General features: G+C 38.5%; 3 protein-coding genes across 3 annotated transcripts; 2 read left to right on the top strand and 1 right to left on the bottom strand.

Annotated features, from left to right (window-relative positions):
• Positions 1 to 1567: 1567 nt before the first annotated feature.
• si:dkey-24l11.2 (uncharacterized protein LOC100034462 homolog) lies at positions 1568 to 11719 on the top strand. The gene is given in 13 exon segments (XM_055155432.1): positions 1568 to 1730; positions 2675 to 3354; positions 3436 to 3495; positions 3574 to 3626; positions 3708 to 3852; positions 3965 to 4317; positions 5934 to 6162; positions 8110 to 8224; positions 8663 to 8780; positions 8891 to 9002; positions 10600 to 10677; positions 10679 to 10707; positions 10797 to 11719. Coding segments are annotated over 12 exon segments (2025 nt in total). The 5' UTR covers positions 1568 to 1730; positions 2675 to 2691; the 3' UTR covers positions 10867 to 11719.
• A 208-nt stretch (positions 11720 to 11927) lies between these two features.
• On the top strand, positions 11928 to 13367 carry ch25hl1.1 (cholesterol 25-hydroxylase like 1, tandem duplicate 1). The gene has a single exon (XM_020920757.2). The coding sequence runs from the start codon at positions 12361 to 12363 to the stop codon at positions 13174 to 13176; it is 816 nt and encodes a 271-aa protein (XP_020776416.1). The 5' UTR covers positions 11928 to 12360; the 3' UTR covers positions 13177 to 13367.
• Positions 13368 to 13876: 509 nt separating this feature from the next.
• Positions 13877 to 25472, bottom strand: kti12 (KTI12 chromatin associated homolog). Its single transcript, XM_020920750.2, has 9 exons — positions 25236 to 25472; positions 22518 to 22569; positions 22385 to 22437; positions 22256 to 22311; positions 20364 to 20443; positions 20127 to 20286; positions 19988 to 20050; positions 17862 to 17930; positions 13877 to 14072 (listed from the first exon to the last, which is right to left on the bottom strand). The coding sequence occupies exons 1-9, from the start codon at positions 25384 to 25386 to the stop codon at positions 13929 to 13931; spliced, it is 828 nt and encodes a 275-aa protein (XP_020776409.1). The 5' UTR covers positions 25387 to 25472; the 3' UTR covers positions 13877 to 13928.
• Positions 25473 to 26411: the final 939 nt, after the last annotated feature.

Genomic DNA, 26411 nt, shown 5'->3' with positions numbered 1-26411 from the left:
AGCACTAGATGGCGCTGTAGTCTCACTGTGCACTGTTTACTAAATAAACACTGCTTTTTATTGGCATACTAGTTTTGTGTGTTTTTGTTTGTTTGTTTGTTTGTTTGTTTGTTTCACATTCCATGCAAAGTTAGGGTGACCAGATTTTCAATTTTATGAAAATTCAAAATTCATTTTTGAAAATTCAAAATTTCAAAATTGTGAAACGAGACATAACATTGTCCATTCTCGTCTCACTTGTGTGGCAGTATAGACTTGCATTTTGCATTTTTCGCCTTATAGTCTTTTCCAAGCACAGTTTTCTGTATTTTAGTTTAACAAATGACAATATATTCCCCTCGTTACTGTTGGCACGTGTGAAACTGGTCAAAAACAAAGACAATTGGGACATTTCTTGGTTTTGTGTAAATCTCAAAACTGGCATTGTCCCGAGTAAATAGAAACGCCTGGTCACCCAATTTATAACTTTTTTGCTGAGAAAATAAGGAGGACACTAAATGGTTTTACTTCAAACTTATCACTGTGAATCCAACCGGTGAATTCCTAAAACAAAAATTAAAATTTGAGACAGGTAAATTTGTGTTCTGTGACACGTTGAACATCTTTTCTTTTCATGTAGTTTGGTACAACAATTTTGTTCTGATTTTGGGTCATTGTTTCAGTCCAGGGGAATTCAATTTGCCCCTCTAACCACAAAATAAATAAATTTGGAAGTTGGAATTAATAATTCATTGATTTTTACGTAATTTTTTTGTTCACAAATGTCAATTTTTTAAGATAAAACCAAATATGACGCACTTCAGAAATGACCTGATATTTTTTGTTGACTCATTGATTGAACCTGATTGAAAAAAGGGAAGCCGGGTTTCTTGTAGCCTTTTTGAACGATGTTGATTTGTTCCATTGATTAGAAGCTTTAGAATTGCCCCCTTAATTTGTTCATGAATGTGTTTTTGTTTTTTGTTTATTTTTTTGTTTTGTTTTTTCTTCACAATTGTGGTCTTTGTGTGGTGCCTTTTTGTTTGTATCTGGGATTTGAAGTACTAATAAATTTAAATAAATAAATGAATAAATAAATAAATAAACCTCTACGTATAATGCTGTTTATTTATTTATTTATTTTAATTACACAAAACTGGGTGCATAAACTCGATACAACAAATATGGCTGTGTGTCGTCAGCAGTTACGTGTCGGGATAAGGGAACATAAACACAACATATTATACAGTAACAATACAATACAACAATAATAAAAAAAAAAAAAAACATAAAAAAAAAAAAAAAAAAGTGCATTTAGGAAGAGAAAAGGATAACAGCAGGGGGAGTAGAGTTCATTCATCCTGAGTTCATAAAGTCCAGGGGAATTTTACACATGTAGGAATACACTTTTTGAGCTTTAGGTCCATTCATATATTTCAAAGCTTTTATATATAATTTGAGTTCTTTTTTTTTTTTTTTTTTAAACAAGCAAAGTTAGGAGGATCTCTGTGTATAATGCGCACTGAGAACTATCAACCAGTAGGTGGCGATAGATGCACGAGGTAGAATGCCAGCTGCCATAAAACCACTAGAAGAAGAAGAAGAGCGTAGACTTCCTTTTGGTATCAGGATATAAAACACCATCTGACTTATTCTTTTTTTTAACTTTTTTTTTTTTTTTTTTTTTTTGTAAATTGAAGTCCATCGACAAAAGCTTAAACTCTGGGGACGAGCTCTGACGCGAAACTACTGTAAGTAAATCCTCCTCCGTGTCTAAAGTGTCTCTAAATATAGTAAATATTTATAAACTGTGTCTCTCTGTGGGTCAGTTTTACTCAGAACAACACAAACTTTATTTAGGTTGTAATAAATCGCCATGTTGGGGAACCTGTAAAACGCGTACGTGAAGGTTTCAGTAGATTTAATGACTCATGACGCAGAAAGGTGGATCTGGGTGAAGTGTCTTGCACGAGGACACAACATTAATACCAATCTGAATGAACCGCTACTTTCATCTTTCTTTATTCTAATATAAGGTGACCAGATGTGCCTATTTACTCTGGACAGTCCCAATTTTGAGCCCTGTGTCCCCTGCCCCAGCAGATTTATACAAAACCTCTGATTTGTCCCAGTTTTATACAAAAAATGTCCCAGGATTCTCTATTTTTGACCAATCTGATTCATGCCAATTGTAAACAGAGGCATACGTTGTGATTTGTTTAGGTAAAATACAGAAAATCTGCTTAAAAATGACCAAAACACAAAGAAAACGTGACTATACTGACTCACATTAGTGCCAAGTGTGTAATAATTCTCCCTAATTTCGCACCAGTTTCACAATTTTATTATTCTCAACCCAAACCAGAGATGTCCCAGTTTTTTATTTTGAAAATCTGGACACCCTATAATAATGTTCTGTTCTTGTTTGTATTAAAACACTTGGGATTTTTTGGTGGTTTTCAGATTCTAAAATGTGCTGATGTCATGCTCCCATGTGAGGAAAGATCACAAACAGACTGTATTGTAATTTATTAACTAGACCCAAGAACAATGTTCATTTAATTCAATAGTAAAAGTTATTGGCTTATTAATATTGTGATGTCATCTAAAATGCAGCAGTTCATTATTTTATTGTTTAAATCATGAACTTCTGAGCAAAATGTTGTTCATGTTATTCACTTGTTCATGTCTGCAGTGTTTCAGGTGTTCATCATGATTGACGTAGAGCGACCTGGACCAGTTGAGCCTGACGGAGCAGAACAGCAGAGAGCTGTGGAGAGGAGTGGAGCCCCAGAGTCAGCAATACAGCCCCCAGTGTGCCGCTTCTACTCACAGGGACAACACTGCCGCTTTGGGAAGAAATGCAGGTTTTTGCATGTAGGGAACCAGGGCCCGTCCTCTGGTCCCATCAGCTCCTCCCAACCAGGACACCAAGAGCAGACCTCCTCCAGGACTTTCAGCTCCCCCAGGGCCCAAGCAGCGCCCACGCCAAGACCATGTCGCTACTTCATGTCCGGCTTCTGCAGCATGGAGGAACGCTGTCGATTCTTACATCCTGCTTACATGCCGCCACTGGCAGATCCTCCTTCTCATAACCCCCAACATCGTGAAGCTCAACATCGTGAAGCCCAGCCTCGAGGTCCTCAGCCTCGTGAAGCCCAGCCTCGAGGTCCTCAGCCTCGTGAAGTCCAGCCTCGAGGTCCAGCAGTGAGCAGAGAGCTGAAGCTGAGCGATTTAACAGAGGACATGGTCCAAAAGCTTCGTCTTACAGAGATCCAGCAGCTGAAGAAACGTTTCCCCAAAGATCTGATTGTTCAGGAGCAAGAGGACATGGCGTATTACAGAGCCACAGTGGAGGCCACTGATCCTGACTGGGTAATGTACATATACTTTTGTGTCAGGGTTTCAAATGATTAAAAATCCACTTTAGGAATTAAAGCAGAGTACTTTTTGCAGCCGTTTGATCTGAAGGAGATTGACATCATGGTGAGCTTTCCACCCAACTACCCTGAGGAGGTAAACCCTATAGGTTATTATATACATGTTTTATGAAATATTGTATTATAAAATATTCATTAAATCCTACTTTCATAGATTTTTACTTTAGAAATTCCTCTGGATCAGCAGCTGCCAGCAGTTATGGCCAGGTGTGACTCTATCACATTGAACTGGTTCAGAGAATGTTTATTTCCAGTCCTATTGTATTTTTGTCCTGCTTTGTCATTTAGACACGTTCAAGAAGCTTCAATTCAGTGGCTCCAGGCCAAACATGCCACAAACCAACTGCTGGGGAAAGTGGAGCTCCTGTTTCGTCCTTTTCTGCGATGGCTGGACCGCAGTCTGGAGCGGCTCTTCATAGAGGGAGCGAAACAGGTTTGTGTGAACCTTAACGTCCTACACAGGGCTGCGTACTAAAGACTAAATACTCTGTTGGACAACTGTAACATCAATCTGAACATTCACTTTGAAATTTTTTCTCCTGTAGCTGAAAAAGGACATAGATTTGGAAAAAGCTGGACTTCAGTTTATATCATATCAGGAACTTCAAGCAGCAGTCAGTGAGAAGCAGACGGAGACGGAACAGATGGAAGAGGACAAGTCTGAGCGAACTGAGGGGGCAGAAGAGGAGGGTTCAGAGAGGACTGAGGGGGCAGAGCCTGAGAAGACTGAAGAAGCAGGATCTGGGCAAACTGAGGAGGATGGAGTCCATTTGGTGGAGAACATCCGGATCCAAGACCGTCCAAAAGGGACAGAGATCCAGCTGCTGGGGCTGAAGCTCGGACAGAACACCGTCACGGTCATGACCCAAAAGATCACGGTCTGCCTTCGCTGTAACAGGTACCAGCTGCTGTCCCCACATCAAAACTTATTTATTGCTTCATTGCACATTTTAGTTATTCTGCATTCTAAAGTTAATATCCATTTCCAGAGTTAAAATAAGCTTTACCATTACACTAACACATGACATCTTAAATTCTATAGGATCCAATATTAATACAAATAGGAGCAGGTAAAATTAATATTGTTCAGCTGCAGATTTTTGTTGTTATATAATGTGGTCTTGGGTCTAGTCAGTAATCGAAATGATCAGATTCCATATTTGGAAATTTACCTTTCTAACTCAGGTATAACCCAGAACGAAACCAAATCCAAAGCAGATCTAAACTAGTTATTAAGCAGGACTAAACCAGAACTAAACCATTTCTATCCATCCCATCCATTTTCTTCCGCTTAAAGAAGAACTAAACTTAAATCAGGAGTAAAGAGGATTAATTTGACTCAAACCAAAGTAGATTTTGTTTTATTTGACCTTTTTGCCTCGTTTGGGAGTATGACATCACATTTTAAAACCTGAAAACCACCAATAAGCCAATCTCTCTCCTGTCCAGGTATGATCAAGCCTGTTTCCATACAAGTCCATACATGTATTTCTAAAAGACTCCAACAATTTCAGCTGTACCATTGCCTTCACTACACCAGCAGAGGGCAGTAGAAGCTGTAAAAGTGCAGACTCAAAGAGAAGACAAGTTTATTTTAAGTCACAAAAGATGAACATTGAAACATTTATTAGTAAAGGGCTTATGTAACATTAGTTGCATACATTATTAATTCTTTAAATAATAATTAGAGAGGTTGCTGCATCTGAGATTTAAATTTGGATTCGTAGTTTTGTATTGCACAGTGCATTTTCAGGAGCCTGTGATTTAATACAAGCGTTCATGGTCCTGTTTAGGAGTTTGATTTTCAACAAAAAAGATGAGTGTGATGAACTAAAAAACTGTTGACTAATCTATCTATCTATATATCTTGTGACTGTAATTTTATTTGTGAGTAGTGTGACCAGATGCTCCTAACTGATTTAATGACAACAGTAGGGTTTCCAACTGTCTCTATTTACCCGGGACAGTCCCAGTTTTGAGCCCTGTGTCCTCTGTCCCAGTGGATTTATCCAAAACCACTGATTTGTCCCAATTTTATACAAGAAATGTCCCTGGTGTCTCTATTTTTGACCAATCTGATTCCTGCCAAGAGTAAAGAGAGACATACATTGTCATTTATTTTGGTAAAATACAGACAAGCTACTTAAAAATGACCAAAACACAAAGAAAATGTGACTATACTGACTCACATTAGTGCAGCGTGCATAAAAATTTTCCTTAATTACGTACTCTTTCACAATTTTATTCTTATCAATCACCCCAAACTGGTGATGTCTCAGTTTTTTATTTTGATTTATATTATGTGTGAGAGACTTGTTTAACAGCACAAACCCTCTCACCTATGGTCTAAACTAACTCTTTCTGGTCAAATTGTGTTCAAATAAAACTCAAATTAAAGTCTAACAGAGCTTCTGAGAGTAGCTGTAAATGTTGAGTTTTTTTTTTTTTTTTTTACTTTCACAAGAAGAAAAACAGCTTTACAAATGTGAATAAAATCTTTGTGTTTGTGTTTAGGTGTAAGGTGAGTGCGGAGCTGAGCCTGTCCGCGGGGGCCCTCTGCGTCGCTCAGTGTGAGAAGTGCAGCACAGACATCAGAGCGTCCTTCACCCCGTCCATCCTCCACCCGTACAGCACCGTCCTGGGTCACCTCCAGCTCCACAACACTGCCGCCCTCGACCTCCTGCTCCAGCGGTGCCTTTTCACGCTGGGCTGCCTGAACTGCTCCCAGGAGACTCCCGTGGAGGTCAGAACTCACATTTAAACTGGAGAAATTACACTGACTTGTATTCATTTCTTAGAGAATGATCCAGAAACGGTCCATATTACACAAAATGGATTCTCTTGAGCATTCAGTCATGTTATAATGTTGATACTTCATAAAAACAACCCTTAAGTTCTGTTTTGTTTTATTCACATGTTTTTCTAGGTATTTTTGAGCTATAAAACCATCTGTAATTGAATAAATGTAAAGTAGAGCTGTTTGTCACTCTGTGGAACATTCCAGGCAGAGCAGTGACATATGCATAGAAAAAAAGCAGGTAATGGTCCTATATTAAGCAAAATTGACTCCTGTGAGCTTTAAGCCATGATAGAATGCTGTTACCCCCCTCAAAAAACAGACCAGATCAGTTTGTTTGAGTAATTTTTTTTTTTTAAATTATTGGTCTGTTTACATCTCCAAAGCTCAAAATCTTCTGTTCCACCTTGTGATGTCATGTGGTAAGAGTTTGCAGCGATCTTTTACTTTAAGTCCAATAGAGATTGGCAACTCCAGGGCTGAAATTATCCAAATGATTCAAGTGAAGGTGTATGGAGTGTAAAAGCACAGAGGAGCACGTCCTGTATCACCACATGACATCACAAGTTGGAACAGAGTGTTTTCCGTTTGACAGAAGAGCTCAAACAAAACACAACTCTAGGGGGGTGTTCTGTTAAAGTGGCTCAGTAAGTCGAGGCTTATCTTGAAATCCTGAGCTCCATCTCTCAACTCGTTCCATGACAGAAATCACAATAAAAACAAATCAAAACATAAATAATCATCATAAAATTAAAATTAAAAAGAGCGAGACATTAATTACATAAATTAGAGAGAAGAGTGTGGAATGAAAACCTTTCAGTCATATGCACAGTCAATCAGAACCGTTTTGAGCCTGGATTTAAACAGCGTCAAAGTAGATAAATAAGTAGTAAATAAGCCTGAGTCTAACCAAAGCTAATTTAGGCCTGAACTTTAAGCTGTTATTTTTGCTTGCGGTGACTCTGAGAAGGCCAGAGCAATGGAGCAACGACATCACACAAAATGGGCTCAAAGTGTGACTTTTTTTATATAATCTGACTAAACAAGACAGGAGCAACAGCGCGCATGGACAAGAGTTTGATACGGGACATAGAACTTTTCCACTCATTCTGATCTGAGGAGTGAGAGGAAAGACACTCTGCCTCCTTTTGCTTTTGACTAAATTGTTTCTTTAGATCAGACATGTCAGACTCTGACCCGGGAGCCAAATTTGTCCCGCAATATTATTATATTTGGCCTGCAAGATCAAATCAAATATGTATTAGAGCTGCCCGCCAACTACAGATAGACTATAGAGACATTATTTGCTTTAAATTGTTTTATTATTTTATATTTTGCTTGTTCTGGATTCAATGTTTAAGCAAAACTTTTATTAAACATTTATTTTAATAAGAAAAGATTTAACATTACATATCTCGAAAGAAGAGAAAACATGCAGATGTTATTGAAAATTTTCAATAAATATTTAGTTTGGCCCACAACTTGGTCCCAGTTTTTAAATTTGGCTTCTGTGAATTTGAGTTTGACACATTCTTTGGTGGAACTGAGGATTTGACAAGCCTGGATTAGCCAGATAAGTCAGACTTTCACTTAAACTTGCTTCAAGGTCTGTTTGTGATGAGGAAACTAAATTATAACATAGATAAGAAAACAGTGTAATATGGGCCCTTTAATCATACTTACTGTTGGCCAAACCTAAACCTATTTTAACCCACGCTGTAGAGTTTGTCACTGGGACCTTATTTTGCTCACCATGATGTCAGTGTGTGTGTATCTATATTTACAGATTTTTTTCCCCACAATGTAAATACTAAATGCCCACCCATGTTCCCTAATAATACAGATTAAACTAACATTCATATACCAGTGTAAATATGTTGTTGTTTTCCTCAGAGTCTCTCTTATGGCCAAACGAAGGAGTTAAACTGTGAGCACTGCCACGAGAAACACAGCGTCGAGGTCGAAAGTGCAAGATTTGTGCTGATTCAACCTCGCAGCAGCAAAACAGGTGAGAGCCCCTCTCCATCTTCAGTGATACTTTATTCTGACATCGCACTGGAAGGACCTACATGTTTGCCTATGGTGGTATGTTCAGCACTTACCATGGTGACACAATACACAGATTAGCAAACAAAAAGTATAGTATGAAAACCCAAGAAGAAATGCAAAATGGGTTTAAACAGCGCATTTTCAGGAGTCTGTGATCGATACGAGCATTTAGGTGTTTGATTTTTAACAAAAAGATGAGAGTGACTAGCTTAAAAAAACTGATTGTGATGTTATGTGAGAAAGAGTTGTTTATAATGACACAAATCTGCACGTCTGTTGTAGTTCCAGCTAAATCAGTTCTAGTCTTAATACAAAGCTCAGATTAAAGTCTAACTTGAGTGACAGACTTTCAGACAGAGCGGAGCTTACAGTTCAGCCTCTTTCTGTTCCTCTGCAGGTCCGAGCTCCGACACTGTTTATTTGAAAACCATAAGGGACCCTGCAGTGCAAAAAGGGAAACCATTGCCAGACAAAGGAGCCTGTAAACACTACAGACAGAGTCACCGCTGGCTCAGGTACAAACACAGGGCTGTTGGGGTACTCTCCATGTGACCTCTGCAGTGTAATAAACTGTGTATTGTGTATCAGACTGTTTATGTGTTGACCGATGTGTGGTTGTGCCCAGGTTCCCGTGCTGTGGCAGAGCGTACCCCTGTGACGTGTGCCATGATGAGGACCAGGACCATCCAATGGAGCTGGCCTCTAGAATGATCTGTGGATACTGCGCCAAGGAGCAGGTCAGATCAGAGTAAAACGCGCTACACATTTCACTGTTCAACTTTAAGTGCATTCGACAGGTCATTTTGTGTTTGGGTTTTTATAATTTTTACTTAATTTGGTGGGATTGGAGGATCTGGGATATGAGGTACATATTTATCTCAGTTTTACTCAAGTCAAGGTTTGTGAAGAAAATTGGAAAATACAGGAAGACGCCGAATTCAACCATTGTATCCCTCTAAATAACTCAGACACAGTTCACATTTAGTGGACTATAAGTTGCTCTGGAGTATAAGTCGCACCAGCCGAAAAATGTGTAATGAATAAGAAAAAAACATATATAATTTGCACTTTTGGGGGGAAAATTATTTTAAGTTTTAAAATAAGTCAAGTTTTAGTAATAACAATAGAAAAGAGAACAATAGGCTGTTAACGTCACATATGAACAGTTCTTCAGATAAACTATAGCATAAACAACAGAACAAGTTTACCAAACTCTCCATCTCACTCCAAATCACAAAACCCATTTCCCACCACCACTGTCACATACTGTAAAAGCACAGGCTTCTGGATTTTAGCAGTATGGTCAAACTCAAAAGGACTTGTCTAATTTATAAGGTCCTACACTCCCTGGCACCACCACCATTAAATAATTACATTAAACGTAAAGACATCTCAGTAAGAATCACACGAGCCACCACCAGGAGTGACTCCATACTCCAGAGACGGACCACCTTTGGTCAGAATGTGTTATCTGTACAAGGTGGAAATCTGTGGAACAGTCTTCCACTGACCCTGAAAGAATGGCCTACATACACCTCTTTTAAAGCTCAAACAAAAACTTGGTTATGGTCAAACCAAACATGTACACATGTATAACTGCACTGTGATTTTAATTAGTTTTTCTATGGACTGGAATGGACTATGCAACTATGGGGACTGTGCAATGAAGGGACTGTGCAATGAAGGGACTGTGCAATGAAGGGACTGTGCAATGAAGGGACTGTGCAATGAAGGGACTGTGCAATGAAGGGACTGTGCAATGAATGGGAACTGTGCAATGATGGAACTGTATGAGTGGAGTGTGCAATATTTTAGTGTCTGGCCCCCTGTGACCCTAGCCCTTGGGACAACGGATGGAAATTAGCCTTAGGCTACAATCCGGTGTGTTTACATTCATGTTGTCATGTTTGTTCATTAACATGCTCTGTCCCAATAAAATAAATAAATAAATAAAATTCAGTTCTTCATCCTCTGTGTCACTTCTGAACAACTTCGCGACCTCTTCAGGCTCTTCATTTTGGTCTTTAAAACATTCGTATTAACCCGCTCTACATGATTCATGCTGTTTTTATCTGACTCTGTTGTCCGCTTCATAACTGCAAGCCTCAATGAGCTTCATTTGACTGGAGCAAATGCTATGGGTGACGTCACACTCGTTTAGTCCACTTCTTTATACAGTCTGTGTGAAAACTGGGCAAGATTTTAATATGGTATGGTACTACATTTTAGTGAAATAGTACAGCCTGTGATATGAATTGTATGAACTTTTCTAAACGTTTGCATATGTATTGTAAAATAAATAAATACATAAAAATGGTTTGTTTTGTTTTGCAGAGTTATGGAAAGGCTTGTGTGAGCTGTGGGAGTATGATGACCAGAGGATCTCACAGCAGCCACTGGGAGGGAGGCCAAGGGCTGCCGCAACAAAGTCAAAATGAACAAGTAAAGACAAATACTGTTTCCTTTGAGTCAAATGCTTTTGTTTAAACATAAAACATAAATGTCCTGATGAGAATTATTTCTGTTTTTAGAAATGATCGTCAAAAATACAGCAACACCAACAAGACGATATCACGGAAAGCAGCAAGTGACAAGAACTAGAAGTAGTTTGATTAAAAATTAAAGTGTGATGTGGAAGGTGACAAAGAAACAACTAAGGAATCACTGTTTACATGATTATTTTAAAATACTTAAATCAAACCAAATTTATCATGCCTTTTTAAAATGTATTTAATTCGTGAAATATAAAAAGGCATCAACAGTGTCATAAAGTTAAACATGAAAGAATGAATGAAAAGGAGCAGAAAGAAGAGTAATCTAATATTATCTGCTCTTTTTTCCAGACCATACATAAACACTGATCGTTACTTTAAAACATTTCTATACCTGTATCATCAGAGGCACTTTATAAATTTAAAATTCACATTTCTCTACCTGGCATTAACATAATTTGGATGCTGGAATATTATTTGTAATACAGATTATATTCAAATCTGATAAGAGTGCTTCTAAAAATCTCATATTTTATCACAATTTATCTGAAAAATAATGAATCCAGACATCCAACAAAAGTAAATGGTCACATTTTTCTATAGCGCTTTTCCACCTTCAAGGCACTCAAAGCGCTTTATAACAAGGAACCACTCACCCATTCACACACCAGTGTACGCAGACACTGTGGGGGTGGGTTAAGTGTCTTGCCCAAGGACACAACGACAGCATTCATCTGTGGGAGCTGGAATCACACCAGCCAACCTGTGGGTTAGTGGATCTGACCGCTCAACCTGTGATGTTTATGTTGAGAGCTGGAATCGAACCACCAACCTTTAAGTTCAGTGGGCGAATGCTCTATCAACTGAGCTACTGCCGAAATGTAAAATACATTTCAATGAAATGAGCCTTGAACATGGTCCATGTTCTGATCATTTATGAACAATAAATCTTAAATTTTTTATGCTGGGGCTTTTGTTGTTTTTAAATTCTTGGTGATGTGTTAATTCTACACTGAACCATCCAGAGAGGTGTCTTGTTTCAGTTAAAGGTCTCATTTTACGCTATTTTCTGATCGATGTTAAAATGTTTCCTCATCACAAACAGACCTGGAGTTATTTTGTTTCATTCACATATTTTTAACACAGAAATCCTGCAGATTTAGGCTAAGTTCTTCTCTCAGACAGAAAACACTCCACTCTACCTTGTGATGTTTTATGGTAATATAGGACGTTCTGCACTGTGTTTTAAAACTCCATGCACTTTCCATACACCTTCACTAGAATCGTGTGGATCATTTTGGCCTTGGAATTGTCAGTCTCTACTAAAATAAAGGTAAAGTTTTACTCAAACATGTGTGAATGAAACCTAACACCAAAAACTCTAGGTACAGTCTGTTTCTGATGAGGAAACAACATTCATGGTTAAAAGCTCACCAACAGAATCAATTTCACGTAACATAGGACCATTTAATCTTCTTTCTTAGCTGCTAATGCTCGGACTCACATACTGTACATGTGCACATATATATGACCAGTGTTTCTGTGGAGGCTGCAGTGAGCCTGAGTCCAGTCTGTATGTGAGTGTAACAGTATATTTAAGAGTATGTCTAACAGCAGCAGCCTGTGGCCCGTGCGTCCCTCTCAGAGCTCGCTCCAGCAGCTCTGGGATCATCTCCTGCTCCACCACCGGCCGCTCATCTCGTCTCCGTTCTTCCCTGTCCTTTTGGCCTTCTCCAGCTACGTCTGCTTCAGTCTTCCTTTTGCAGTTATGGACCTGATGGGGGAGCGTCTGCCTTATTTCTACCAGTACAAGATCCAGCAGGACAGGAAGCCGACTGTAAAAATGATGATGAAGAGCTTCATGATGGCGCTGTATAATCATGTCTTTTTTGTTTTGCCATCTGTGATCATTGGGACTTTTATTCTACCCTCACCCACTCTGCCTCAGGACGCCCCCACACTCTATGAAGTCTGTGTGGATGGACTGGCCGCACTTCTTCTTTTTGACACTCAGTATTATCTCTGGCACTTTATGCACCACAAAAACCCACACCTGTACAAGTGGATCCACGCTGTTCACCATGAGTACATATCTCCGTTCTCTTGGTCGACTGAGCAGCTCAGTATCCCCGAGCTCCTGACCGTAGGATTCTGGAGTAACCTGGACCCAATCCTCCTGCGCTGCCACCCTCTGACCACATGGTGCGTGACAGTGTTCAGTGTCTGGATGTCTGTGGAGGATCACATCGGGTATGACCTGCCCTGGACGCTCAATCGTCTGGTGCCCTGTGGTCTCCTCGGAGGAGCACCGGCTCACGACATGCACCACCAAAAACCAAACAGCAACTACGCGCCTTTCTTCAGCCACTGGGACCGAGTGTTTGGCACAGCTGTCCCGCTGAAGAGGAAGTTTAAATGACACTGATTTAGATACTTGAATACTTTTCTGGGGTACATTCACTTAATACTTCCTTTGCAATCGTTCCTTTTTAAAAAAAATATATAGACTGTGGGGGAAAAAAGAAAACTCAAAAAGCTCAGTTGTCTCTTATGAATCAAAGCAAAATGGACAATTACTTGAACATTGTGTATTTTGGTAATTTAATTTCTAGGGAGCCACTTTCATTGTTAATAACATTATCATTAGCATCATTATCATATTAGGCTTTATTATTTAAAGCTTTTTTTTTCTAAATAATGCCTTAATACACACAATAATGCCTTTTTACACACATTAAAATGATGTGTATTATTTAAATATTAAAGCAATTCATAATTTGTCATAATTTGTACATTCTGTATTTATCTCTTATTTATTTTTCAAATCTACGAGCTACACAAATGCTCTTAAACTCCTCGGTTAGACCAGTGTTTCGAGGCCTGTCCAGGTGTGTTCTTGCTCACGGATGTGATGCTGGAGTCTCTAGACCAAATGAAATCCACTTACGTAACCGTGCATTACTCAGCAGGTTTTTTTACTGTTCAAATTCCACATAAGAATAATCAGCTTGAAAGAGAAAAGCTGTGGTGTTGTGTGACACTCCGGTCAAAAGGGGGTCACAGGGAAATGCCTCTGCACAGTCCAACACTATAATCTAAATAAAACAGACTGCACACTGTTATATAAAATACATTTATTATTTAGACAAAACAAAAATAAAAACGGACAGCTCAGTGCAGGCTTTTATTTAAATACTGCACAAACATGTTGGTGATCTGGGCGCTGTCCTCTGTCGGGTGACTCTTGGTGTAACTGATAAACTGGCGTCGTAACTTTCGCAGCTCTGCCATGTTGATGTTTCTGGAAAGTTCTATGTTTGAATGTTAAGGGACATAAGAACATAAGGAGAAATGAACCACACACTGAAGATAAGCTGCAGTTAAAGAAGCACTACGTAATTTTTTCAGAGCATGGGTTAAAATAGGTTTAGGTTTTTTGGTCATGCCTTGAATAACTCCGCAGCATATCAGTAAACTTAATATTACATGCATTTATAGGTCCTTTAAAACAAGCAATCCTTCTAAAGATCGCACTTCTCCAAAGATCTGACTTGTAACTGTATAAAAAAAGTAGACTAAGTGAGTGTGACAGCCAAATGAAGCTCATCGAGGCCGCAAGTTATGGGGCGAATTTGGAGCCGAGTTTCATATTTGGAATTTCGTCTGTGAGTGTCATAGCGACCAAAGAGCCAATCAGGAGCGAGGCTGTTGGAGGTAACACCCCTTCCCTAGCAACGCTGTCAGTCAAACCTGTTGCTGACACCACGATCATGTAGAGCGGGTTAAAACGAACATTTTAAGACCAAAATGAGGAGTCTGACAGCAGTAGTTGCAGAGAGAGGTGACATTTTTTTCAATACAAAGTGAATTGGACAATGATTTATGGGCATCTAACTTTTTAACTTTTTTTATGCTGCTATTTGGTCGTGACGTGACGTGTGTAACGCGCCGCTAACGGGGCTAATTGGTATATGAAGTCTTTCCCCTTGATGAAATTCACCAAACATTCTCTTTGTTTCGGCTTTAAATCCTTGATCTCAGGAATCGTTGACAACACAGAATGTATGTCTCTTCGCTGATTGGCTGGTGCCCAAACTCGCACTTCCAGGGTTCTTGTAAACCGTCTAGTGTGACCTCGTCGCTGGAGAGAAATGAAATTGAGAGGAGGCACTAGGTGGCGTCAACCGGGCTAATCTAACTGTACCCAAATACTCGCCCTCTTTTTTGTAATCATCTCAATTTCTTGCGGCCGTTAAAATGAGTAGCTCTCTGGCATTTTTGTTTCGTCAGGGTAGCTCACCAGAGGAAAAAGGTTGGAGACCCCTGATCTCTGCTGATAAACATCATGAAATTGATTTAAAATTTAATTGTAGAATCAGTCTGAGTGAACAAGTGACTTATGTTATTCATGACCATAATAATAATAATAAAGTTTTGCTCAGTAGTTCACTAATGCATCGTCATTGTTCTCCTTTAAGCATTCGTCTTTCTTATCTTGATAGTGATTTAACCTTTGTGGACCTTGTTGGTTGAAGATTTGGTGAAGGGGCAGATTTACGAAGCTGCTGGACAATGCAACACACATTTACACTGATATTTTGCCACAGAAAACCATTAACCGGAAGTTCAAAAAACCTACAGCGAGACACTTCTGGCCGCTGTAGAAAAAGGTCTGTTACCACATGAGAGAGGATCTAAACTCCTCACTGAAACCAATAAAGTTTGATTCTTTTCTCTGACGTCTGCTCCTGAATCTTCCCTCAGGTTTACTCCTTCATTCTGTGGTTTTCTTTGGTACGACTCTTAATATGACGCATTTGATTGACAGCTGAAAAATGGAGAACTGAAGCGAGGAAAGCGTCTCTGCCTTTAACGTGGCCTGGTGGCGTCATCTGCTCGTCTCCATTGTGATAAGTTTAATGCCACACTGTGAAACATTCCAGGCAAAGGAAAGTAATAAGCTTGACTGTGCCGGTTGGATTGTGCCGTATCTGTAAAGCTCATTGATGTTCTATTGGAAGTGTGAGTAAACTATCCGACGGTGGTTGAAGCTGCACTGTCAGGACGGAAACTTCAACCAACACAAGTTCAAAAAACCAATTAGCATTTGCTTTAAAATGGCTCAGGACGTCTCCTTTCATTTATATTCTTTGATGGGACGTCTTCTGTGACCTCCCTCGTTCCCTTAAATTGGATTTGAGTTTCCCACTGCTTGGAAAAATGTGTTCCGGGGGGCAGACCAAATTAAAGGGCCCATGTTGCGCTATTTTCTGATCTGATGTTTTAATGTCAAAAACAGACCTGGAGTTGTGTTTGTTTGTTTTTTTTAATTCACACATTTAACACAAAACCCCGGCATATTTAGGCTGAGTTCTTCTGTTCCACCTTGTGATGTCATGTGGTGATACAGGAAACGCTCCACTGTGTTTTTAAACTCCACACACCTTCACTAGAATCATTTGGATGATTTCAGCCGTGAAATTTCCAATCTCCACTAAACAAAAGGTAAAAGGAGCTGTTAATTAGTAAGAAATCTAACGCTTCATGACATCACAAGGTGGAACAGAGCATTTTGAGCTTTAAAGATGTACATAGACTAATAATAAACGGTTACTCAAACATGTGTGAGTTGCCACGTTTACATGAGAGCTTTAATTCAGAATAAAAATAACTTAGTTCTGAATAAAAATGAATTCTGCTTTAAAAAGACGATGTAGACACTTACCGTATTTTCCGGGCTATTAGGTGCTCTGGATTATAAGGCGCACTGTCATTAAATGGTCTATTTTCAAACTTTCTTCACAAATGAACCGCACCGGACTTTAAAATGAAACACAACAGTTGGATGGGTCAGTGGTTTTGTTTGTTTGGTGCGTTCACGGTGACTCTGGGCTTTGTTCAGTTGTGGCGTGTAGGGAGGGTGCTGTCTGGGACCAACGGATTGTCGGCGTGTTCGCAGTGACTCAGTTGTTCAGTTGTGTCTAGAAGTGGCACATTGCGCTCGCTTTTTCGGTTTGTTAAACCGTTCCGTTCCTCGTCGGCGTGGAGTGATGAGTGTGGCTGTGGGTGTTTTTCGCTGTGCGGTCGCTGTCTGCTCCGTGTGTGTTTGTGTGTTCTGTGGGTGGTGTGTTTGTAGTTTACTGAAGTCGTGCTGGGACACCTGAGTGGATTCGTGCATAGGGCGCTCTGGATTGCGGGGCGCGGTTGTTTTTTGATGGGGTTGGAGGCTTAAGAGCGCGTCTAATAGCCCGGAAAATACAGTAATTCCTGATGAAAATGATTATTCAGAATTAAACTTGATTCTAAAGTAAGTGGGTGGTTTATTCTGATTTTAAAGCCAAATTAATTTATTCCTCGATCATGTAAACGTTTATTCTTCTTAACAATAACTCCAGTCGTTCAGCGCATGCTCGTTGTGTTGCCCTTTGATCCGGCTGGACCAATCCTGTCTTCGGACTTTCCTCCACGTCTCTTTGGATTTGTGAGCGGGATGCGGGAGTGGGCTGAGGTAGAGCAGCCGTTGACTCAGTTTGTCTTCTTCCTCCCTTCTCCGACACTCTTCCCTTCTCCTCCTCAGCTGACAGACGTAATGCGTGATGAGAGAATTCTTCACCTGCTGCGCAATTATCATCGGAACGACTGCGACAAAAGTTTGGATCATGTTTGTGTCCGTGGCGTTACGACAAACCGAGATGACAGAAAAGCTGGTAGCAGCTGAAGTGTGTGTTTTCTTCCAGTCGACGTAAATTTCTATCCAATCAGAACCCTTCCTCTCCCCCGGACATTGAGCGGAATTAAATAATAAAGACAATTTAACGTGTTTTCCATGTAAACCTCAATTCAGAATTATTATTCCCCTGTAAACTCAAAGGAGAATATTTTAATTCCGAACTATTTAATTCAGAACAATTGATTACGAATTTAAAAACATCATGTAAACATGGTCAATGAAACAAAACTCAGCTCCAGGTCTGTTTCTGATGAAGTCACAACATTATAACACGTCTTAAAGCTCACAATTTGCGCAATATAAAACATTTTAAAAAGTTCTGCAGTGCATCTTTACTTTACAAACATTCAAAACCATCAGAGGTCAAAGGATATTTTTTCTGTTGCTCCCGGGACGGTTATGTAATCACCAGAAACGCTTGTCTTTTGTGCGTTGAAAATTACCTGAAAATACAGAGAAAGAACAATCAATCAGACAAACAAGCCTCTGCTGAATGGCCAATCAGGAGAGAGATAAACGCTAAATAAATCTATAATGAAAACAGCAATTAAACTTTGAATAATTATAGAGGTCTGAGCTTTAGAAGAACAGGGGAGAGTCGATAATGCAGTTTTAGCCTGACGTCAGATGTGGGCAAAGGAACGAGATGTGAAAAGAAAAGTGCAGAGGAGAAGAAAGCATTCTCAGAAACAGGTGGGAGTTTAATTACAAATATCTGACTGAGGGTTTGAAAAGGCCTGTGTGTGTGTAATAAAAGCATTTTAACTCCGTCAGTGTACGTGTAAACAACTGATACTTTGCTGTGACATCGCTCTGGGGGTGTTCTATGTGTATCTCTGTGGTGGAACACAGAGACACATTGGTAAACACTGTCAAAAAAGTCTTGCAATCATCTAAAATAAAGCACAGCACATTTTCAGGAGCCAGTGATTTGAAGTTATTAAAAACATTTTGACAAATCTTGAGTTTTCAATGTGCTTTTTGGACTTAAAAATGGACATTAGTTAATTAATAAATAATAATAATAATTAATAATAGAATTTTTTGAAAAATCCATACACTATGATCTGTGCGTGTCAAATTTAAAAAAGCATATACCCATTCATATACCAGTTCTAATGTTCAGAAACACAGTCTAAGCATTTGTTCAATTTGTTGGCATTTGGGGAGAGTTTCAGCTTTACTACAAGAAGATCACTTTTTTCTACTGATTATCTGTGTAAATGTGTCCAAAATAGAAATGTATACCTATCCCTGGCTTTATTTTGGCATTTTAGTGGATATTTGTTAAAAATCTGACTTTTGGGTCTAAGTTGTGTCTGTAATGGCCTCTTTCGGATCAACTACGGCCAGAACATTTGAATTTTCAAGTTGGACTAACAACCGCCAGTGAGTTAGATGCAGGTTATTACGTGACGAGCGCAGACACTGGCATCTACAGGCGAGACATGAGAAGCCCCTCTCAGCCCCGCCCCGACCTGGCACCGTTTGGCACCCCGCCGTGTCTGGAGAAAAAGGAAACTGCGTGATCCGAGCACAAATCCTCCGCTGTGTTTCAAAGTTCAGAACGCGCTGGTCCGTGCCGTGTTGGATTGTTGTGGCTGTCAGTCAGCTGTCAATCATCGCTTCAGAGCCCACCCCGTTAGTCTGATTCATCAGCTGGTTTCACTTCTTAGAAACCATCTGACTGTCTGCATTAGGATTTGTTCGTTCGACAGTAGGCAGGTACTTTTTTTATTTAACCAATCACTGCTATTTGGTCGTGACGTATGTAATGCACCAAATCCTGTAGGAAGAAGGGCAGTAACGTCTAAACGTCTTGATAAAATTCAACAAACATTCTCTCTGTTCCGGCTTTAAATCCTCGATCTCAGGAATCGTTGCCAACACAGAATATATGTCTCTTCGCTGATTGGCTGGTGCCCGAATTTGCACTTCTGGGGTTTTTGCGAACTGTCATAGTGTATTTTGATTCCTGATCTAGTCGCTGGAGAAAATTTAAATTGAGTGGAGGCACTAGGTGGCGCCAGCCTGGTTACCGCCCCATACCCACTCCCCGCAACCCGCCCACTCTGGAGGATTTTTCAGATTTTGCTTAGGGGTGGAGTAAAGCTTCCAGGAGGGTGTTTAAAAGCTCTTTAAACAGCACTGCATCTACACTAAAGACTGTATAAAGCAGATTAAGTGAATGTGATGTCACCTCCAGTCAAATTAACCTTGTCACGGCAGTTATGGGGCAAATTTGGAGCATAGTTCTATATTAGGACAAAACAGTGAAATAAAAACACCAGGATCATTTAAAGCAGGTTAATACGAACATTTTAAGACCAAAAAAATGAGGAGTCTGACAGCAGCAGTTATGGAGAGATGGAAAAGTTTTTTCAGTACAAAGTGAATTGGAGCCAAGTCGATGGAGCCAGAAGTGCCCCCATGCTCACTTCCTGTTTGTTTACGCACTAATTGACTTTTCCACTGCAGCTGTAAATGAATGAAAACTCACCATCAGCACGTCCTGAGTGACTCTGTCCAGCTCGTAGAGGAAGTTCGCGGACGACAGAGGTTGCTGCAAATTAAAAAATAAATGTCAGTTTGCGTCAGATGGGGGCGGTAGAGAGCAGTTGTGTGTTAGTGTTACGTACATTTTGGGTCGACTGGTTTGGAGGCGGAGCTTTTCGTTTCAGAAGCGCGTCGGAAATGGCCTCGAAGGGAAGCTGGTCGTCCTGGTGCACGGTAAAAAGAGGACTGTCCCAGCGGTTTCTGGAGTCTGGGTCTTCGAATCTCAGGATCAACGCGTCAAATCTACAAATGAAACAAAAATGAACAATTTTATGGACGGTCAGCCTGATTTTTTCACGATTCTAGAAGTTTCTCCTTACATTTCTTGGCTGTACCGCTCAGAAACGTCTCTTTCGGAGTTCCATTTGGAGCTGGTTTCAGGTGACGTCAAACAGTAAACCTAAAAGAAGAGAATAAACATCTGTCACGATAATTACTATAACGAATTAATGTTTAAAATATGAAAGATAGAACAGTATTTTTTGGGGTCAGTATTTATCGTGTGTATAATTTCTTTGCACTTCTTGGAATTTTTTACTTATTTTTTAGCGAAATAAGATTTAAGCCATCAAAGATTGAACTTCAGTGACCCATTACAGATGCAAATTAAGTACTAATCACAATCACAATCACAATAAATACTATATCGACTTGATGGAAAAGTAATTTTTGGGGGTCAAGACTGCAAAAAACTAAATCTAGTCAAGTTAAGATGACTTGAATTAAGAAAGTTTTATCATGATTTGAGTAAATTTTACTTGACAAATAAAATTCTCTGCCAATGGAAAAAGACTTTTTGTATTTAAAATATGAAAATACATCTTGCTACACATAAAATAGGAAAAACAACAACTTTTTGCACTTAAAATAATAAACAAAATCTAATGTTGCTTGAATTAAAAAAACAAACTTATTCCATTGGTAGGTAATTTTACTTGTCAAGTTGAATCGACTCAAATAAAGTCAAATCTTATTACTTTAAGTCATTTTAACTCACCTAGATATAGTTTTTTTCCAGTGAACATTTATCGTGGGGACTTGTTATTTTTCCTTCTCTACGATTAATTAACCCTCTACAGCTCAAATCTAATCATTCATTAATTAATAATTGCATTTATATAGCACCGTTCAAGATACCCAAAGCACTTTACAGTTCATTATTCATTCACTCAACACTTAGTGGTGGTAAACTTCTACTGTAGCCACAGCTGCCGTGGGACAGACTGACGGAAGCGAGGCTGCCAATCTGTGCCATCGGCCCCTCTGACCACCACTAACACTCACACACACACCACTTTTATACTAGGGTAATGTGGTGAAGTGTATTGCCTAAGGACACAACAACAGTTTTTGCCTCTGGCGCCCCCTGTGGCACCTGATTTTTCCAGTGTTCTCCCATCCAAACACTAACCAGACCCGGCCCTGCTGAACTTCTGACAGGATCAGACTTTGACAAGCAGGTATGGTTGAAAAAATAACTTCTTTGACTCATTGTAAATACAAACAAACTACTAGCTATTAATGTTTTATTCAGTTATTTTGTCTGTTATTCTGCTCTGTTGTGGCTAACTGGCTCACAAACGGAGCTCAAAAAGCAAAATGTTTCAAAATCTGCTCAGTTTTTAACATCCTGTCATAGGATTTTAACCAACAAAGAGGTGCAGCATGTACAGTTCAAAGGACACAAGTGAGGGACTTCAGATGAAGAACAGAGGTACAGTAGAGCTCTTCACTGGGTCATACAGAGTTAATCATAACAGAATGTTGCCCTTAGTGAAAAATGTAAAAGTGGACAAGGTATAAACCCGAGGCACTCTGACTCAATAAATTTTAAATCTTTTATTACATGAAGGGACGTCATGTTATAAAGGACTCGTTTTATAGATCCAACTATATTATACATTTAACATAAGAATAGATTTCAGAGATAATTCTACTTTAGGATAAACTGTTAGTGGCATAAATTTAGTAGTAGTAGTAGTTTCTTTGGTCATTTTGCAGCACTACAAAACAAAACTAAAAAAAACATAGACTACAACAGATCATGATCGAAAGAGTTTAGGCTGAATCAGTTTCAATATTGTCATTTATCGTCTGTATTTACTTCACCAATACATCACACTTCAAAATGTTTTCTCGTGACAGATCTACAGTCAGCAGAAAAGACACAAATCTCTGTAGTAGTAGTTTTATGTTGTCAGTTTGTACTCACCAAACAGTGTGGAGTCTGTGCGTGTTTAATGAGACAGAACAGCTCGTATCGATAACCTGCAAAAACATCGCATTCATGTTAAAACTCCAGACCAAAAAATTTTTATAATTCATTTAAGATTAATGTCACCTTTAATATAATTGAGTGAATCCAAAATTACAATGTCCTCCTTGTTGACTTTTCTGTAATAAAAGTACAAATGCATTGAGACAAACTGTGAAATTAAGATAAGTGTTGTAGTTTAACATGTAGTTACACAAACCTTTCTACTTCAGCTTTAAGTGCTCCTCTGGCGTCCTTCTCCTTTTGGGAATCTGCAAAAGAAAAAACATGTTTACAGATTATACTATGCAAGTTTAGTCATGTAATTTAGATCCACAAGGGAAATTACCTGGACAAAGTAGCTCACAAATCCCATTATATTACAATAAAAAAAGAGTAAAAAATATATGAAAATTGTAATAAACGTATAAATAAGTAGCAATAAAAATATATATTATTCATTTAATTCTGACTGTCATTTTTAACACCCTGTTTATGCTTAAAAATGCATGTAAACCAATGAAGGCAACAATATTACGACCATTTTATGATTGAATTTGTTCACAGGAGTTTTAAAACAGGAGTGTTTTTACTGAGCGACAATCAGTTCCTTATAGATCTATGCTCTTTCTGTCTATTAAAAAGGGTCAAATGAAATCCAAGTAGTACTTAGAGTGGACAGACGTCTTTATTTACTCGGGACAGTCCCAGTTTTGAGCCCTATGTCCCCTGTCCCAGCGGATTTATCCAAAACCACTGATTTGTCCCAGTTTTATACAAGAAATGTCCCAGGTGTCCCTATTTTTGGCCAATTTGATCTAAACCAGGACTAAAACAGGACAATTTTTGACTAATCTGATCCCCGCCAGCAGTAGAGGAGCATAAATTGTCATTTGTTTAGGTAAAATACAGAAAACCGTGTTTGCAAATGACGATAAAGCAAAATAAAAGCAGCGTCAGAAGTCCCTCAGATTATGACTAAACGAGAATCCACAATGTTCCACGCTCTTTTCACAGTTTTATTTATACCAACCAAACTAACCCAGGTGTGTCCCAGTTTAGAATTTAGAAAATCTGGTCACTTAAATTGTACTACCACTACTTAATAACAAAAATCAGAAGCAAAGTGCCGATTTTTGTTAAAAACTGGAACACACACGGGTTGGGATGTTGGTATAAATAAAATTGTGAAAAAAAGAGTGTAACATTGTCCATTCTCGACTTACTTATGGGTCATTATATACTTTTGTTGATGCATTTTTTCACCTCATAGTCATTTCCAAGCAGTTTTCTGTATTTTAGCTCAACAAATGACAGTATTTCGCCCTTGTTACTGTTGTTGGATATCAAATTGGTCAAAAACAGGGACAACTCCGACATTTCTTTGATAAAACTGGGACAAATGAATAGTTCTGGATAAATCTGCTGGGACAGGGGACACAAGGCTCAAACTCAGGTGACCAGAATTTCAAACTAAAAAACTGGGACCCCGTTTCGTTTTTTGGTGGTTGGTAATAACAAAATTGTGAAACGAGTGTGTAATTACAGAAAATTGTTATGTAGAGACCGTTCATGACTAACATGAGCCAGTATAGTCACATTTTCTTTGTGTTTTGGTCGTTTTTAAGCAGCGTTTCTGCATTTTACCTAAACAAATGACAATGTTTGCCTCTTTTTACTGTTGGCAGGGATCAGATTGGTCAAAAATAGAGACACCTGGGACATTTCTTGTATAAATCTAGGACAAATTAATGGTTTTGAATAAATCTGTTGGGGTAGGGGACACAGGACTCAAAACTGGGACTGTCCCAGGTAAATAGGGACGTTTGGACACCCTATTATAGTCATTTCCAAGCACAGTTTTCTGTATTTTAGCTCAACAAATGACAATATAGTCCTCTCTTTACTGTTGGTGGGTATCAAATTGGTCAAAAATAGGGACATCAGGGACATTTCTTGTATAAAACTTGGACAAATGAATGGTTTTCTTTGTGTTTTCGGCATTTTAAGCAGCTTTTCTCTATTTTACCTAAACAAATGACAATATAGTCCTCTCTTTACTGTTGGCAGGTATAAAATTAGTCAAAAACAGAGATAACTGGGACATTTCTCGTATACAACTGGAACAAATCAGTAGTTTTCTTTGTGTTTTGGTCATTTTTAAGCAGCTTTTCTGTATTTTACCTTAACGGATCACAATTTAGGTATAAAATTGGTCAAAAATAGGGACATTTAGGCCATTTCTTGTATAAAACTGGGACAAATTAATGGTTTTCTTTGTGTTTTTGGCATTTTTAAGCACCTTTTCTGTATTTTACCTAAACAAATGACAACGTATGCCTCTGTTTAGTGTTGACAGGTATAAAATTGGTCAAAAAACAGAGACAGCTGGGACATTTCTCATATACAACTGGGACAAATCAATAGTTTTCTTTGTGTTTTGGTCATTTTTAAGCAGCTTTTCTGTATTTTACCTAAACAGATCACAATTTAGGTAGAAAATTGGTCAAAAATAGGGACATTTAGGACATTTCTTGTATAAAACTTGGACAAATGAATGGTTTTCTTTGTGTTTTGGGCATTTTTAAGCAGCTTTTCTGTATTTTACCTAAACAAATGACAATTTATGCCTCTCTTAACTGTTGGCAGGTATAAAATTGGTCGAAAAACAGAGACAGCTGGGACATTTCTCGTATACAACATACATTTTAAAGCAGCTTTTCTGTATTTTATCTAAACAGATGACAATTTAGGTATAAAATTAGTCAAAAATAAGGACACCTGGGACATCTCTTGTATAAAACTGGGACAAATCACTGGTTTTGGATAAATCCACTAGGACAGGGGACACAGGGCTCAAAAATATGACTGTCCCGAGTAAATAAAAACATCTGGACACCCTGTTTTAGATGAAAATCCTCGGGACTCGGGCTTTTACCTGCGTACACCGCGTTTCTGTCCAGATCCAGAGTCTCGTCTCCCACAACGTGAACCTTCCGCTCGGAGTTTTGTTCCAGGAAAAGCTTCAGTTCTTTCGCTCTTTGGGTTTTGCCGCTGCACGGAAACCCGCACAGAACCACCAGAGGCATGTTTACTGCAGGATTTCACTGTCAAGACCAAAACATCAGCCCAAACATGCTGCCCGTGTCTCCCATACGTCCACACACCGGATATTATAAACGTGTCACAGAACCGCCACCGCCCTCTGCCGGTCAACATAGGTACTACACAAATATCGCCTTCATGTGCAATAGTCAAAAGAAACCAGAATTAATTTATTTTATTTTTTTTTTTACCACATTTTCAAATTTTTTCTTCTTTTTTAAAACACAAGGGATTAATGACTAAATGAAGCAAAATATCTTTACATAACACAAGAAAAAATAAAATAAAATTTAAAAGAATTAGTTAATACAAAATAATATTAAATAATAATAAAACAAATAAAACAAACAAAATAATAATAATACTAATATTTCTAGTAGATTAGAAAATAACTTAAAGGAGATGACTGATCAGTTTTGTTACTTTGGTTTAAATTATTCAGTTTAATGCAGGATATTGTAAGTATTTAATGGCCAAATTATGTCATTCTAATTATTTTAAATTAATCAATTTATTATTATTATTATTATTATTATTATTATTATTATTATTATTATTATTATTATTATTATTATTTATTATTTATTTATTTATTTATTTATTTTAATTTTTTTCTTAGTTTTTCTTCTTTGTTGTAAAATACTGTTATATTTCGTTTTGAAAGCAGTTCTGATTTGGTTTACTATTTGCCCATTTTGTTTGGTGAATATGAAATTTGCCCCACATGTTTATAAGTGGAAATTACGAGTGTGTTGTGTTCAAGTGCTTTTGTTGTCGTAGTGACCCAGAGTTTATCGTGACCTGTTACTTTGGTAAAACAGTTTTAGACTTTCTAATTTATCTGTTACAGCAAGAAGAGAACGCATCAAAACACAAACAGTAAGCTAAATAATATGCTGTATATTTTAATTTGTTTATATTTATCTCATCTCGGCAGCTCGTGTATCATAAAAATCTTGCAGCTTTCTAGTGGAAATAACGACGTGAGTGGCTGTTCATCATACACCTA

This window comes from Boleophthalmus pectinirostris, unplaced genomic scaffold (assembly GCF_026225935.1).
Source record: "Boleophthalmus pectinirostris isolate CB_2022bp ecotype Guang Dong unplaced genomic scaffold, ASM2622593v1 HiC_scaffold_2, whole genome shotgun sequence".
Lineage (NCBI taxonomy): Eukaryota > Metazoa > Chordata > Actinopteri > Gobiiformes > Gobiidae > Boleophthalmus > Boleophthalmus pectinirostris.
This window is presented reverse-complemented; position numbering and strand designations above follow the sequence as displayed.